Genomic DNA, 14,708 nt, shown 5'->3' with positions numbered 1-14,708 from the left:
ACATTATTCCGGCCAAAGTGCATCACCTCGCATTTCTCCGGATTAAATTCCATTTGCCATCTATCTGCCCAATCTACCAGCCTGTCTATGTCCTGTTGCATTGCCAGGCACTGCTCCTCAGTACCCGCCAATCCAACCATCTTAGTGTCATCAGCAAATTTGCTGATCACACCACCTACCCCCTCTTCCAAGTCATTAATATATACCACAAATAGAAGAGGTCCTAGTACCGAGCCCTGCAGCACACCACTGGTGACAGACCTCCAATTGGAAAAGGAGCCTTCCACTACCACCCGCTGTCTCCTCCTCCCAAGCCAGTTCTCCACCCATCTACATACCTGGCCTTGTATCCCATGAGCCTTCACCTTTTCTATCAGCCTACCATGAGGGACCTTGTCAAACGCCTTACTGAAATCCATATAGACGACATCAACGGCTTGTCCTTCGTCAACCGTTTTTGTCACCTCTTCAAAAAATTCCACTAGATTCGTAAGGCACGACCTCCCTGTAACGAAGCCATGCTGCGTATCCCTGATCAGATTGCAGCGCTCCAGATGTTCATACATCCTATCCTTGAGGATCCTCTCCATTAGCTTGCCTATAACTGAAGTCAAGCTCACCGGCCTATAATTCCCTGGGTTATCCCTCTGACCGTTTTTAAACAACGGTACTACATTTGCAATCCGCCAATCCTCTGGGACCTCACCTGTGTCCAAAGAAGAGACAAAGATTTGCGTCAGAGGCCCAGCAATTTCATCCCTCACCTCCCTTAGCAGCCTGGGATAGATGCCATCAGGCCCCGGAGATTTATCCGTCTTTATACTGTCTAAAAGTCCCAACACCTCTTCCCTCGTGATGACTATTTCCCTCAACGGATCCTCAAACTCCTCAAGCACAGCACCAGACATCAGGCCCCTCTCCTGCGTGAATACCGACGCAAAGTATTCATTCAAGATCTCCCCCATTCCCCCAGGCTCCAAGCATAGTTCCCCTCCTCTGTCCCTGAGAGGACCAATCTTCCCTCTAACCATCCTTTTGTTTCTAACATAGGAGTAAAATGCCTTAGGATTTTCTTTAATCCTACCCGCCAAAGCCATTTCGTGGCCCCTTTTTGCCTTTCTGACACCCCTTTTAAGTTCTCTCCTACATTCTCTGTATTCTTTTAACGCTATCTCTGTCCTCAAATGCCTAGATCTAATGTACGCCTCCCTCTTCCTCCTGACCATGTCCTCAATATCCCTAGTTACCCACGGCTCTCTAATCCTACCCTTCCCATCCTTCCTCTTGACCGGCACATGTCTTTCCTGCAAAGATTTTAGTTTTCCCTTGAGAGACTCCCACATACCCAGCGTCGACCTGCCATCAAACAGCTTACCCCAGTCCGTATCTTTAAGATCCTGCCTAATCCGGTTGTATCTAGCCCTCCCCCAGTTTAACACCCTCCCCTTAGGACAGGCTTCATCTTTATCCATTAATATCTTAAACCAGACAGAGTTGTGGTCACTGTTAGCCACATGCTCTCCTACTTCAATGTCAACCACCTGCCCAGGCTCATTCCCCAGAACCAAGTCCAGTATAGCCCCCTCTCTGGTCGGGCTATCCACATACTGCTCCAGGGATCCTTCCATTACACACTGTACAAATTCCTCCCCATCAGCACCCTCTGATCTTGGCACCTTCCAATCTACCCCGGGAAGATTAAAATCTCCCACTACCACCACCCTATTCTTCCTGCACTTATCTAGAATGTCCCTGCTTATCCCTTCTTCCACAGCCCTCGGGCTGTTGGGCGGTCTGTAGTACACACCCAACATAGTAACATCTCCCTTCCTATTCCTCAACTCCACCCAGAAGGCTGAGGGGGGATCTTATAGAGACATTTAAGATAATGAAGGGGATAGATAGGGTAGAGGTAGAGAGATTCTTCCCACTTAGAAAGGATAGCAGAACTAGAGGGCACGGGGGGTGGGGGGGGGGGGGGATGCAGTTTAGAACGGAGTTGAGGAGGAACTTCTTCACTCAAAGGGTGGTGAATCTCTGGAATTCTCTGCCCGTTGAAGTGGTGGAGGCTACCTCGCTAAATATATTTAAGTCACGGGTAGATAGGTTTCTGATAGACAAGGGAATTAAGGGTTATGGGGAGAAAGCGGGAAAGTGGAACTGATCCACTTCAGATCAGCCATGATCTTATTGAATGGCAGGGCAGGGTCGAAGGGCTAGATGGCCTACTCCTGCTCCTATTTCTTATGTTATGTTCTCATGTTCTAATGTTCTTATACCCACAGCAGGGACTGAGCCACTGGCAGGAACAGAGAATCCCGCCTGTATGATCAATCAGGTACATCTTCAAGGTTAGCAGACAGAATAGAGGAGGGATCTGAATGAGGTTAGACATGGTGCACAGCCAGCCTGCATCCAGGATAGGGGGCGAGGATAGGATTGGTGTCAGCTCGTCAGAAGGTGCGTTCAGATGGGTACTGTTCAGAGGATACATGAGGTCATTGTTAAGCCAGGCTATGGAAGAGGACAGTGAAATGATTGGTGCAGTCAGAAAATCTTGTGTCCAATGAAAGGAAGAATAGCGGAGTCTGGCACCACCTTGGTACAGAGATTTGCATAGAACTTGGGGGCCATCTTTTCCTGGTGGTCACCTCCTTCAACACAGTTGTAGCTTTGAGCATCGTGCAGCATCTGTTAGCCAATGTTGCAGTATCCATTGCAACACAAGTTGCGGCTAGCCTACACATCAGTGCTTGTGTAGAAACCCCGAGTGCTGCCACGGATAATCAGCTAGTTGCCACCTGGAAGTGGATATCAGTGTTCTAAGGAACTTGCATGGTAACACAGCAGTTCAGTAACCTGTCCTCTAACAGTTTACTCTGATTGCTGAGATATCAGCACAGAGGAATAGTACTGGCTGTCCTCTTTAAGGTTGACAGCATTTGTCCTCCCACATTGCCCATACCCTTGCTGGTGCCTGTCTGTTAGCCAGTGCCGACTGACAGTGCCCATGTAACTATAGTGCAATCAAACGTTGTGCCTTCTAGGTTTAAAGCAGCTCAATATTGTTCTGCACAGCCACCTGCATTTTCCTCCACTGAAAGTGAGCAGGCTTCCACCAGCCAGATTGTATCTAATGGGGTAGCACTGTGTTGCAGCATTAGGACAGGTAAAGAGTCATGGAAGATGGGTACTAAGGAAATAAAAAATGATTAGCTTAAGTTTGAATGTGTAATGACATGAATTACTTTGTGAAGTTGGTTGGGATGTGTATTTTGTTTGGCCTCTTATTTTTTGCAATCTGATCCAAGCTAACAATATGATGATCGATGACAGAGTGAAGGTAAGGATTTTTGAAGTGTTGGTGAAAGGGGAAATCAAGGTTAATGTTACTGGTATCATACTCAAATTCGTTCCTTACATATAGTTTGAACAGAAAGAGATTGTGTCATTTGCAGCCTCCATTTTTGTTCCTCCCTCTTCCAGTAACTTGGCCTCTGCATATTCCCCAGTCGTGCAGTATTCCGGAACAAGAAAAGGCCATTCAGCACCTTCAGCCTACTCTGCCAATCAATAAGATCATCGCCACATCCACCTTCCTGCCTTTTCCTTGTAATCTTTGATTCCTTTAAAAATCTATCTCAGCCTTAAATATACATAAGGGCTCTGTTTCCTCAGCTCTTTGTGGCAAGGAGTTCCAAAGATTCACAACCCTCAGAAGAAACTCATCCTTTTTTAGTCTTATATTGGTTTCCCTTTATTCTGAGACTATGCCCTCTCATCCTAGTCTCTCCCATGAGGGGGAACGTCCTCTCAGCATTTACCCCGTCGAGTCCTTTAAGAATCCGATATGTTTCAATGATTAGCGTCCCAATCTGTTCTACCTTTCCTCATTAGACAATCCTCCACACCAGGGAATCATTCTATTGAACCTTCTCTGAACTGCCTCCAATGAAATAATATCTTTCCTTAAATAAGGGGACAAAACTGCTCACAGCATTCCAGACGTGGTCTCACCAGTACCTTGTACAGTTGCAGCAAGACTTCCCTACTCTGATTCATTGTTGTCACATGTATTGGTATGCAGTGAAAAGAATTGTTTCTTGCGTGCTATACAGACAGAGCATTATGTTCATAAAATACAGATACGATCTAAGGAGATCCATCAAAGATGCCAAAAGACAGTACAGGATGAAGCTAGAGTCCCAGACTAGCCACACTGACCCCCACTGACTATGACAAGGTCTGCAAAACATAACATTCTTCAAAATGAAGGCGCGTAAAATTGCTGGCTCCGATGTACCCCTCCCTGATCAGCTCAATGCATTCTATCCTGTTTTGAGCAAGAGGTCAGTGAGACTTTGCCTTCCTCTCTGGAAGCCCTGATGAACCTGTATCTGGGGTCACCGTTGCTGATATCAGTGCAGCTTTCTTGAAGGTCAACCCTTGGGAAAGCAACTGGCCTGGATGGGGTACCCAAATGAACACTCAGATCCTGTGCAAATCAGCCGGTGGGGGTATTCACAGACATTTTCAACCTTTCTTTATAACAATCTGAGGTCCCTATCTGTTTCAAGAAGATGACCATCATCCCAGTACCTAAGAAAAACCAAGCAGCATGCCTTAATGGCCATTGGCCAGTGGCTCTGACATAAATCAATTCCAGCTTCCTGGACTACCTGGATCCACTACAGTTTGCCTACCACCACAACAGGTCCACAGCAGGCGTCATCTCCCTGGTCCTGCACTCAACCCTAGAACACCTAGATAACAAGGACACCTATGTCAGACTCCTATTTATTGATTACAGCTCAGCCTTCAACACCATTATTCCCACGAAACTCATCTCTGAACTCCATGGCCTGGGTCTTGGCACCTCCCTCTATGACTGAATCCTGAACTTCCTAACTTGCGGACCACAATCAGTAAGGATAGGCAATAACACCTCCACAGTCATCCTCAACACCGGTGCGCCACAAGACTGTGTTCTCAGCCCCCTGCTATACTCCTTATACACCAATGTGGTCAAATTCCCCTCCAATTCGATTTTCAAGTTTGCTGATGACACTACCGTAGTGGGTCAGACCTCAAACAATGATGAGACAGAGGAATGAGATAGACAATCTGGTGGACTGGTGCAGCAACAATAATCTCTCCCTCAATAGAACATAGAACCCCACAGTGCAGAGAGGCCCTTCAGCCCATCTAGTCTGCCCAAGACTGCAAGAAATGACAAAGAGTTGTAAACAGCATCCAGTCCATCACACAAACCAGCCTCCCATCCATTGACACAATCCCGCCCAGGCCATACCCCCATATCCCTACATATTACACCCACTAATCCCTCTAACCTACACATCCCTAGATACTAAGGCACAATTTCTTAGTATGGCCAATCAACCTAACCCGCACATCTTTGGACAAATCATATCAATGTCAACAAAACAAAGGAGATTGTCATCGACTTCAGGAAATTTAAAGGAGAACACGCCCCTGTTTATATCAGCGGGGACGAAGTAGAAAGGGTCGACAGCTTCAAGCTTTAAGGTGTCCAGATCACTAACAACTTGTCCTGGTCTCCTCTGTGCCAACACTATAGTTAAGAAAGCTCACCAATGCCTTTGCTTTCTCAGAAGACTAAGGAAATTTGGCATGTCAGCTACAAATCTCACCAACTTTTACAGATGTACCATAGAAAGCATTCTTTCTGGTTGTATCACAGCTTGGAATAGTTCCTGCTCTGCCCAAGACCACAAGGAACTACAAAAGGTCATGAATGTAGCCCAATCCATCATGCAATCCAGCCTCCCATCCATTGACTCTGTCTCCATTTTCCGCTGCCTCAGCAAAGCAGCCAGCATAATTAGGGACACCACACACCCTAGACATTCTCTCTTCCACCTTCTTCCGTTGGGAACAAGATACAAAAGTCTGAGATTACATACCAACCAACTCAAGAACAGCTTCTTTCCTGCTGCTTTCAGACTTTTGAATGGACTTGCCTTGCATTAAGTTAATCTTTCACTACACCCTAGCTATGAATGTAACACTACATTCTGCACTCTTTTATTTCCTTCTCTATGAATGAAATGCTTTGCTGTATAGCACACAAGAAACAATACTTTTCACTGTATACTAATACACGTGACAATAATAAATCAAAATCAAATTACTTAGGGGAGGAGAGAGAGCAGAATGTAGTGTTACAGTCATAGCTAGGGTGTAGGGAAAGATCAAGTTAATATAAGGTCCACTCAAAAGTCTGATGGCAGGCAGCAGGGATGAAGCTGTTCTTGAATCCATGCTGGAGCATGGAGTTACAAAATAGCAAGACTTTTGTTTCTTTTTCCTGATAGAAGAAGGTGGAAGAGAGTATGTTTTGAGTGCGTCTTTGATTATGCTGATTGCTTTTCTGAGGTGGCAGGAAGTGCAGACAGAGTCAATGGGTGGGAGGCTGGTTTGTGTGATGGACTGGGCGCTGTTTACAACTCTTTCTCATTTCTTGCAGTCTTGGGCAGAGCAGAAATCATATGAAGCTGTGATACATCCAGAAAGGATGCGCTCTGTGGTGCATCTGTAAAAGTTGGTGAGAGTCATAACAGACATGCTGAATTTTCTTAGTCTCCTGAGAAAGTAGAGGTGTGATGGGCTTTCTTAACTCCAACCCCCTTGAAATAAAGGCCAACATTCTATTAGCCTTCCTGATTACCTGCTGCACCTTTGTGCCAGCTTTGTGTGTTTCATGCCCAAGTATCCCCAAGTTCCCTTGTGTTGCAGTTTTCTGCAGTTTTTCCTCATTTAAATAATACTCTGTTCTATTGATCTATGCAGAAGCCTTGAAGTCAGCAAAATAACACTTCAAGACCTGCTGCACCTTTACATTTTTCAACTTTGAAGTAACTATGAAAAGCACCAAAAACATGTGGGATTTTAGTAACATCCCGAGGGGAAAAAAATCATCAATTAACTTGTAAGTAGTTGATGATCCATTAAGAAACATTGCTGGCATGTCCTTCATGCTGCTTCAGCTGGGTGAAGTTAAGAGATGGCAATGGCTGGAGCATGGAGTTACAAAATAACAAGACTGGCATTAAAAACCAGTGTTGCACAAAGACTGATATCATGATCTGCTTGCTCTGCATATTTCCATTAGATATTAACATGCTAATCCTTTTATCAAGATTGTTACCAGCATGCTTTGCATTGAAAGTGTGCACACTTGCTCTGAACATCATTTTGAAACCCTAACATCACTTATGGCATTCAAAGAACCGAGGCTATCGTGCATAACTTTAACTCAACAGGGTCCTCAAGTGCAAGGTACTTGGTGGTGCCTCAAAGACATGTAGCTGGATCTAATTATATACATCCATAATTGTGCTGATTTATTCCATTGTGTGTATGTGTGCTTCTTCAGTTACTCTTTGCCACCTACATATGTTTCAGCTTTACTGCACAGTATGACAAAAGATTTCTGAGACGTATGGAAAAATCTGCAAACATGGTCATTGGCACAAACCTGGTTAACAACGGGCCTGTAAGTTGCAATAGATAAAATGTCATCTATTTGCTTTGCATTGAAGTTGGATAAGCCAATTGCCTTGACCAAACCCTTTTCCAGTAGTTTTTCCATGGCCTTCCAGGTATCCTTGTAATCAGTATTAGCATAACGCACTGTTCCATCATCGTTCTTTGGAATCATGATGTCACCACGTCTGCAAGGAAATAAGACAAATATGATTGGAAGGTGGAGCCCATCTGCACATTGGAGCTCAGAGTTTCTTTAATCTGTACTTAATTTTGTGACTCCGTTTAGCTCACAGGTGTGACTGGACTGGAAATGCAACATCTCATGTTTCCTTCCCCACACTCCAATCTGTAAATAATCTTCTCCCAGCAGTCAGAAATCCTTCTCTTTCAGGCCAAGAGGACAGGTAATCATTTTCATCTTAGGCCTTTGCAACTGAGCCAGAAGCTAGGTTGTGAGAACTGTGTGATCTGCCCATATCCCATCTTTTGTGCAATTAGCTTACTTCAGTATTAGTTTTGGCATGAGTCCAGAATTAATGGTGATTGTGCACAGTTGGGTGAAAAACATGTTCCAAAATCTTATTTCTAATTTAAGTAAAGGATTATTTTTACATTAAAATTGCACTTGTATCAATCTCCGTGAATTGCTGCTGTGTGACTGAGCATACAGCACTAGAGTAACAAATGCTAAGGTAGTTGATATCATGTCTCTTCTCCCTATCTGTACTTAGTCCTATGTCTTGAGTTCAGGCTTGTCTATCTGAAATTGGGGAAGAAAACTTGTAGCTTAGGAATTGCTATGTTGGCCAGAAATTAGTTGGGAGAAGTCTGTAAGTATATTTCCTTCTCAAAGTTGGTAGTTATGATGTGGAGATGCCAACGTTGGGTTGGGGTAAACACAGTAAAAAGTCTTACATCACCAGGTTAAATCCAACAGGTTTATTTGGTAGCACGAACTTTCTGAGCACTGCTGACTCACCTGATGAAGGAGCAGTGCTCCGAAAGCTCATTCTACCAAATAAATCTGTTGGACTTTAACCTGGTGTTGTTAAAGTTAGGAGCTATAAGAAATGTTACTTCCCAGAATATTATAGAGTTCTTATAAAATTAGCAAGAATCATATCCTAATAGAAGGTGTATCTCAAAACTGGAAAGTTTTCTCTGTGGTGCCCATTGACTTCAGTTTTGCTAGGGTTCCTTAATGTCAAATTCCACCTTGATGGAAAGGGCATTCAATCACCTCATCTCCTCACCAAACTCTTTTGTCCATATTTGGGGCAAGGCTGTAGTGATGCCTTGGGTCAAGTGGTTCTGATAGAACACAAGCTAAACTTTGGTGAGCAGGTTATTTCTCACTAAGTACGAATTACAGCACAGTTGATGACAAATGTCCATCACTTTGCTGGTGAGTAAGAGTGGACTGACTGGATGTTAACCAGTTTGGGTTTGTCCTGCTTTTAGTGGACAGGTCACACAGTGAACTATTTTTCACATTGTTAGGGAGATGCCAGTTTTGGAGCTATATGACAAGTATGCTTCTTAAAATCTATCTCTTTGACAAAGCCCAGTCTAATTATGAAACCGACTTGCGTAAGGAGCTATTTTGCTTGGTGGGTGCTCCTGTGAAGCTTCTTGGGTCATTTAATTACATTCAAGGTGCTTTATAAATATAAGTTCTTGTTCTTGGCAGATCAAGATCTAGATTATTTCCATCTGAGCATTAATCCATATGAAACGAATGAAATAGATCAAGTTTTGATGTAAGACTAATTTAGCTTTGAGTCTAAGCTAAAATGGCAGAGGTGATGGGGAAGAATGGAAAGAGGGTGATAGATCAGAGAGTGGAGCTGGGCAGATTGGGGAGGTTGAAGGAGAAACATTGGAGTCTTAAGCTGCAGAGGATCAGTGTGGCCATCCAGGTGATATTTAGGGGTTGGGGATCAGGGATCAGAGGCCAAAACACACCAGGATGGTTGGCACTGGGAAACAACAGAAACCAAAGGCAGGTAAGAAACTGAAATCAGTAAGGGATCCAAGGCCAGAACGAAATGGAGTCAATAGGGTGTGGGTGGGGGGCTTAAGTAGCACAGATGGAAGAGTGACATAGTAGCACAGTGGTTAGCACTACTGCCTCACAGCTCCAGGGGCCCAGGTTCAATTCCAGCCTTGGGTCATTATGTGGAGTTTACACGTTCTTCCCATATCTGCATGTGTTTCCTCTGGGTACTCTGGTTTCTTCCCATAATTGAAAGATGTGCAGGTTAGGCGGATTGCCCTTGCTAAATTGCCCCTTAGTGTCCCAAGATGTTTAGATAGATGGATTAGCCATGGGAAATGTATGGGGTTATGGGGATAGGGTGAGGGGGAAGGCCTGGGTGTAAGATACACTGTCAGATAGTCGATGCAGACTTGATAGGCTGAATGGCCTCTTCTGCCCTGTAGGGATTGCATAAGTATGGGCAGCGTTTGTAAGGTGTGGGGGCTGGGAGGGCCTCTATGCTTTGATTTTAACTGGCACTGAGGAGGGCCTGCCTTTTGAACGTGGCTGCCTTCAACCTCTTTCCTGGATCGACTAACCTGTTTCACTGCCCAACAGCAAACATGAGAAAAATTAAATGTATTTTGTTTTTTATTAGACTTTGTTCTATTACTGCTAAGAAAATTAAGAAAATTACAGTTTGAATCATTATAATTTAACAATACAACATATGGAAGTGACCGAACAAATTGGAACAAAAGAACAATAATGATTAGGTGCATCAATACGTACTCAAATGCCATTGGCCAGTGCATCAAATACAAATCCAGGTAGTCTATCTGCAGGTCCTCCAGTGTCTTACGGCAAGCTGGTTCCACATCGTCTGGGTGATGCTTTGTGTTCCAAAGTTTGGAGGTAATGAAAACATCCTTGCGCTTGATTGACTAGAGAAGGACAGTGAAATACAATACATCTGATTGGCCTTGTACAGCTTCTTTGCTCTTTTGTCAGGCATGCATCCACATACTGGGAAACTTGACTAATGACACCCTTATTGTGACTTTGATCAGAAACATGCAATATGACATGCGATCACACTGGTAAACATACTTCATTGCAAATTACAGCAGCAGTTTTGGCAATGTGCACATGCAAGGCTTGAGGCAATGGTTTAAAGTTTATTTATTTGTGGCACTTATGTTAACATTGCGATGAAGTTGCTGTGAAAATCCCCCAATCACCACATCTGGTGCCTGTTCGGGTACACAGAGGGAGAATTTAGCATGGCCAATGTATCTAACCAGCACATCTTTTGGACTGTGGGAGGAAACTGGAGCACCCAGAAGAAACTCACACAGACACGAGGAGAACGTGTGGACTCCGCACAGTGACCCAAGCTGGGAATTGAATCTGGGTCCCTCGTGTTGTGAGGCAGCAATGCTAACCACTGTGCCACCGTGCTGCCAATGGTTCAGTAGGATTATAATACATCAGTGAGGAAGGAAAAAGGACACAAGATCTGTGACCTTTCTCCTTCACAAAGCATCTTCACTGGTAGTCAAGAAGTGGTGGTCCTAATGGCAGTGTGGAGTGGAAAGAGACTCAATGATTGAACAGATCAAACACTGAGTATCATGAGATTTATATCCAGGTGAAGGCAGCAGAGCAATGACTATGCTTGGCTGTTGCAGGCAAGATTTGCATAGGTGCAGTCACTGCTACCGGAAGGTGGTTTGTGGAGGAGCTATTGTAAAGGGACAGTTAAGCCCCAAACACTATTTCAGTGATTACCTCCTCCCCTAACCAAAAAAAAAGTCACTGGGAGGACCACAAACAGGGGAAAGATGAGTTGAGATTCTTTTATCCTTTTACCTGTTTAAGGGCAGTATGACAGCTAGGGCTGTGGTATGTTCCTTCTACCAGATGTAGGAAATTAGGGAGCAAACAACTTTGTCTGCAGGAAGTATGTCCAGCTGTACTTCCTCATACACTGTATTGTTCGACTGGAGCAGCAGCTGGATGCACTGCGGAGTATACAGGAGGCAGAGAGTGTGATAGACACTAGTTGCTGGGAAGTTGTTACACCACAGGTTTGGTCAGGTAGATGGGTGACTGCCAGGAGAGGCAGGCAGGTAGTGCAGGAGTGTCCTGTGGCTATTCCCCTTTCAAACAGTTATACCATTTTGGATACTGTTGATGGGGGTAGCCTCTCAGGGGAAGATAGCAGCAGCACCCAGGCCTGTGGCACCACACCTGGTTCTGGCGTAGAGCAGGGTCGGGCAAAGAGCAAGTGAGCAGTAGTAATAGGGAACTCACTGGTTAGAGGCATAGACAGGCATTTCTGTGGCCGTGATCAAGATTCCAGAATGGTATGTTGCCTCCCAGATACCAGGGTCAAGGATGTCTCTGAGCAGTTGCAGGATATTGTTAAGGGGGATGGTGAGCAGCCAGAAGCGCTGCACATATTGGTACAAATGACATAGGTAGAAAAAGGGATGAGGTCCTGAAGTGTGAATATAGAGAGTTAGGCAGAAGGCTAAAGTGCAGGACCTCAAAGATAGTAATTTCTGGACTACTACCAGTGTCACATGCTAGTGACAGTAGGAAAAGGAGGATTAGGCAGATGAATACATGGCTTGAGAACTGGTGCAGGGGACAAGGATTTAGATTTTTGGATGATTGGGATCTCTTATGGGGAAAAGGGACAGGTTACACCTGAACATAAGAACATAAGAAATAGGAGCAGGAGTAGGCTAACTAGCCCTTCGAGCCTGCCCCGCCATTCAATAAGATCATGGCTGATCTGTCGCTGCTCAGTTCCACTTTCCTGCCCTCTCCCCATAACCCTTAATCCCCTCTCCTATCAAAAACCCATCAACCCGCGTCTTAAAAATATTTAGCGAGGCAGCCTCCACCACTTCAACGGGCAGAGAATTCCAGAGATTCACCACCCTTTGAGTGAAGAAGTTCCTCCTCAACTCCGTTCTAAACCGCCCCCCCTTTATCTTGAGGCTGTGCCCCCTAGTCCTACTATCCTTTCTGAGCGGGAAGAGTCTCTCCACCTCTATCCTATCCATCCCTTTCATCATCTTATACGTCTCAATGAGATCTCCCCTCATTCTTCTAACTCTAACGAGTACAAGCCTAATTTATTCAGCCTCTCCTCATAGCTCAACCCCCTCAACTCCGGCATCAGCCTAGTAAACCTCCTCTGCACTCCCTCCAAGGCCAAAATATCCTTGCGTAAGTACGGCGCCCAAAACTGCACACAGTACTCCAGCTGCGGCCTCACCAATGCCCTATACAGCCGCAGCAAGACCTCCCTACTTTTATATTCAATCCCCCTCGCGATGGGATTAATATCTGGCAGGGAGATTTGCTAGACCACTGAGGGTTTTAACTAGTTTAGCAGGGGGGAGGGATCCAAAGCAATGGGGAGACAGAAGAAAAGGTTGAGGATAGCACATACATCAAAGAGAACACATTAAATAGTAAAGACAGTGTCAGTAATCGTAATACTAGACAGATCAGGCAAAAGCAGGGCAGAGAACAAGGGAAGTCCAAATTAAATTATATTTATTTCAATGAAAGAGGCCTGATGGGCAAGGCAGATGAACTCAGGGCATGGATGGATACGTGGGACTGGGATATTATAGCAATTACTGAAACATGGCTAAGGGCAGGCTAGGACTGGCAGCTCAATGTTCCAGGGTACAGATGCTATAGGAAAGATTGAGCAGGAGGTAAGAGAGGAGGGGGAGTTAAACTTTTGATTAAGAAAAACATCATGCAGTACTGAGAGGAGATTTTTCCAAGGGTTCGCACACTGCGTCCATATGGGTAGAACTGAGAAATAAAAAGGGGGAAATCACTTTGATAGGGTTGTACTATAGGCCCCCAAATAGTCAACGGGAAATTGAAGAGCAAATATGTAAGGAGATTACAGACAGTTCAAAGAAAAATAGGGCGGTAATAGTCGGAGATTTTAACTTTCTCAACATTGACTGGGACAGCCATGGTATTAGAGGGTTGGAAAGAAATTTGTTGAATATATTCAGGAGGAATTTCTCATTCAGTATGTGGATGGCCCAACTAGAGAGGGGGCAAAACTTGACCTCCTCTTGAGAAATAAGGAAGAGCAGGTGACAGAAGTGTTTATCACTTTGGGACCAATGACCATAATTCTATTGGTTTTAAGATAGCTATGGAGAATGATAAGTCTGGCCCAAAAGTTAAAATTCTAAACTGGGGCAAGGCCAATTTTGATAGTATCAGGCAGGAACTTTCAACAGTTAATTGAGGGAATCAGTTGGAAGGCAAAGGGACATCTGGTAAGTGGGTGGCTTTCAAAAGTGTGTTAACCAGGCTTCATGTTAAGCACATTCCTCTTCGAGTGAAGGGCAAGACTGGAAAAAGTAGGGAATCGTGGATGACTTTGGATAGTGAAGCTCTGGTCAAGAAGAAGAAGGAGGCACATGACATGCATAGGCAGCTGGGATCAAATGGATCTCTTGAAGAGTATAGAGGGTGTAGGAGTAGAATTAAGAAATAAATCAGGAGGGAAAAAAGGGACATAAGATAGTTTTGGCAGAAAAGGCAAAGGAGAATCTAAAGAGTTTCTACAAATACATAAAGGGCAAAAGACTAACTAGGGAGAGAGTGGGACCTCTTAAGGATTAACAAGGTCATCTATGTGTGGATCCACAAGAGATGGGTGAGATCCTAAATGAATACTTTTCATCAGTATTTACTGTTGAAAAAAGCATTTAGAACATAAGAACATAAGAAATAGGAGCAGGAGTAGGCCATCTAGCCCTTCAAGCCTGCCCTGCCATTCAGTAAGATCATGGTTGATCTGAAGTGGATCAGTTCCACTTTCCCGCTTTCTCCCCTTAACCCTTAATTCCCCTGTCTATCAGAAACCTATCTACCAGTGACTTAAATATATTTAGCGAGGTAGCCTCCACCACTTCAACGGACAGAGAATTCCAGAGATTTACCACCCTTTGAGTGAAGAAGTTCCTCCTCAACTCCGATCTAAACTGCGCCCCCCTTATCTTGAGGCTGTGCCCTCTAGTCCTGCTATCCTTTCTAAGTGGGAAGAATCTACCTCTACCCTATCCATCCCTTCATTATCTTATACATCTCTATAAGATCCCCCCTCATCCTTCTAAACTCCAACAAGTACAGACCCAGTCTA

The 14,708-nt window shown here is 44.5% G+C and overlaps 1 protein-coding gene across 2 annotated transcripts in view; it reads right to left on the bottom strand.

Annotated features, from left to right (window-relative positions):
• akr1a1a (aldo-keto reductase family 1, member A1a (aldehyde reductase)) overlaps positions 1–14,708 on the bottom strand; it is a 45,512-nt gene that overhangs the window by 17,611 nt on the left and 13,193 nt on the right. For both annotated transcript variants that reach the window (XM_080184291.1, XM_080184218.1), the window contains exons 4-5: positions 10,301–10,452; positions 7,520–7,715 (exon numbers count right to left, since the gene is read on the bottom strand). In XM_080184291.1, coding sequence (XP_080040417.1) covers positions 7,520–7,715; positions 10,301–10,452 — 348 coding nt within the window. The remainder of the gene's footprint in view (positions 1–7,519; positions 7,716–10,300; positions 10,453–14,708) is intronic.

Source organism: Carcharhinus amblyrhynchos, chromosome 1 (genome assembly GCF_965287045.1).
Source record: "Carcharhinus amblyrhynchos chromosome 1, sCarAmb.v2.hapA, whole genome shotgun sequence".
In the NCBI taxonomy this organism is placed as follows: Eukaryota; Metazoa; Chordata; class Chondrichthyes; order Carcharhiniformes; family Carcharhinidae; genus Carcharhinus; species Carcharhinus amblyrhynchos.
Note: the sequence above shows the minus strand (reverse complement) of the source record. Positions and strands in the feature narration are given on the sequence as shown.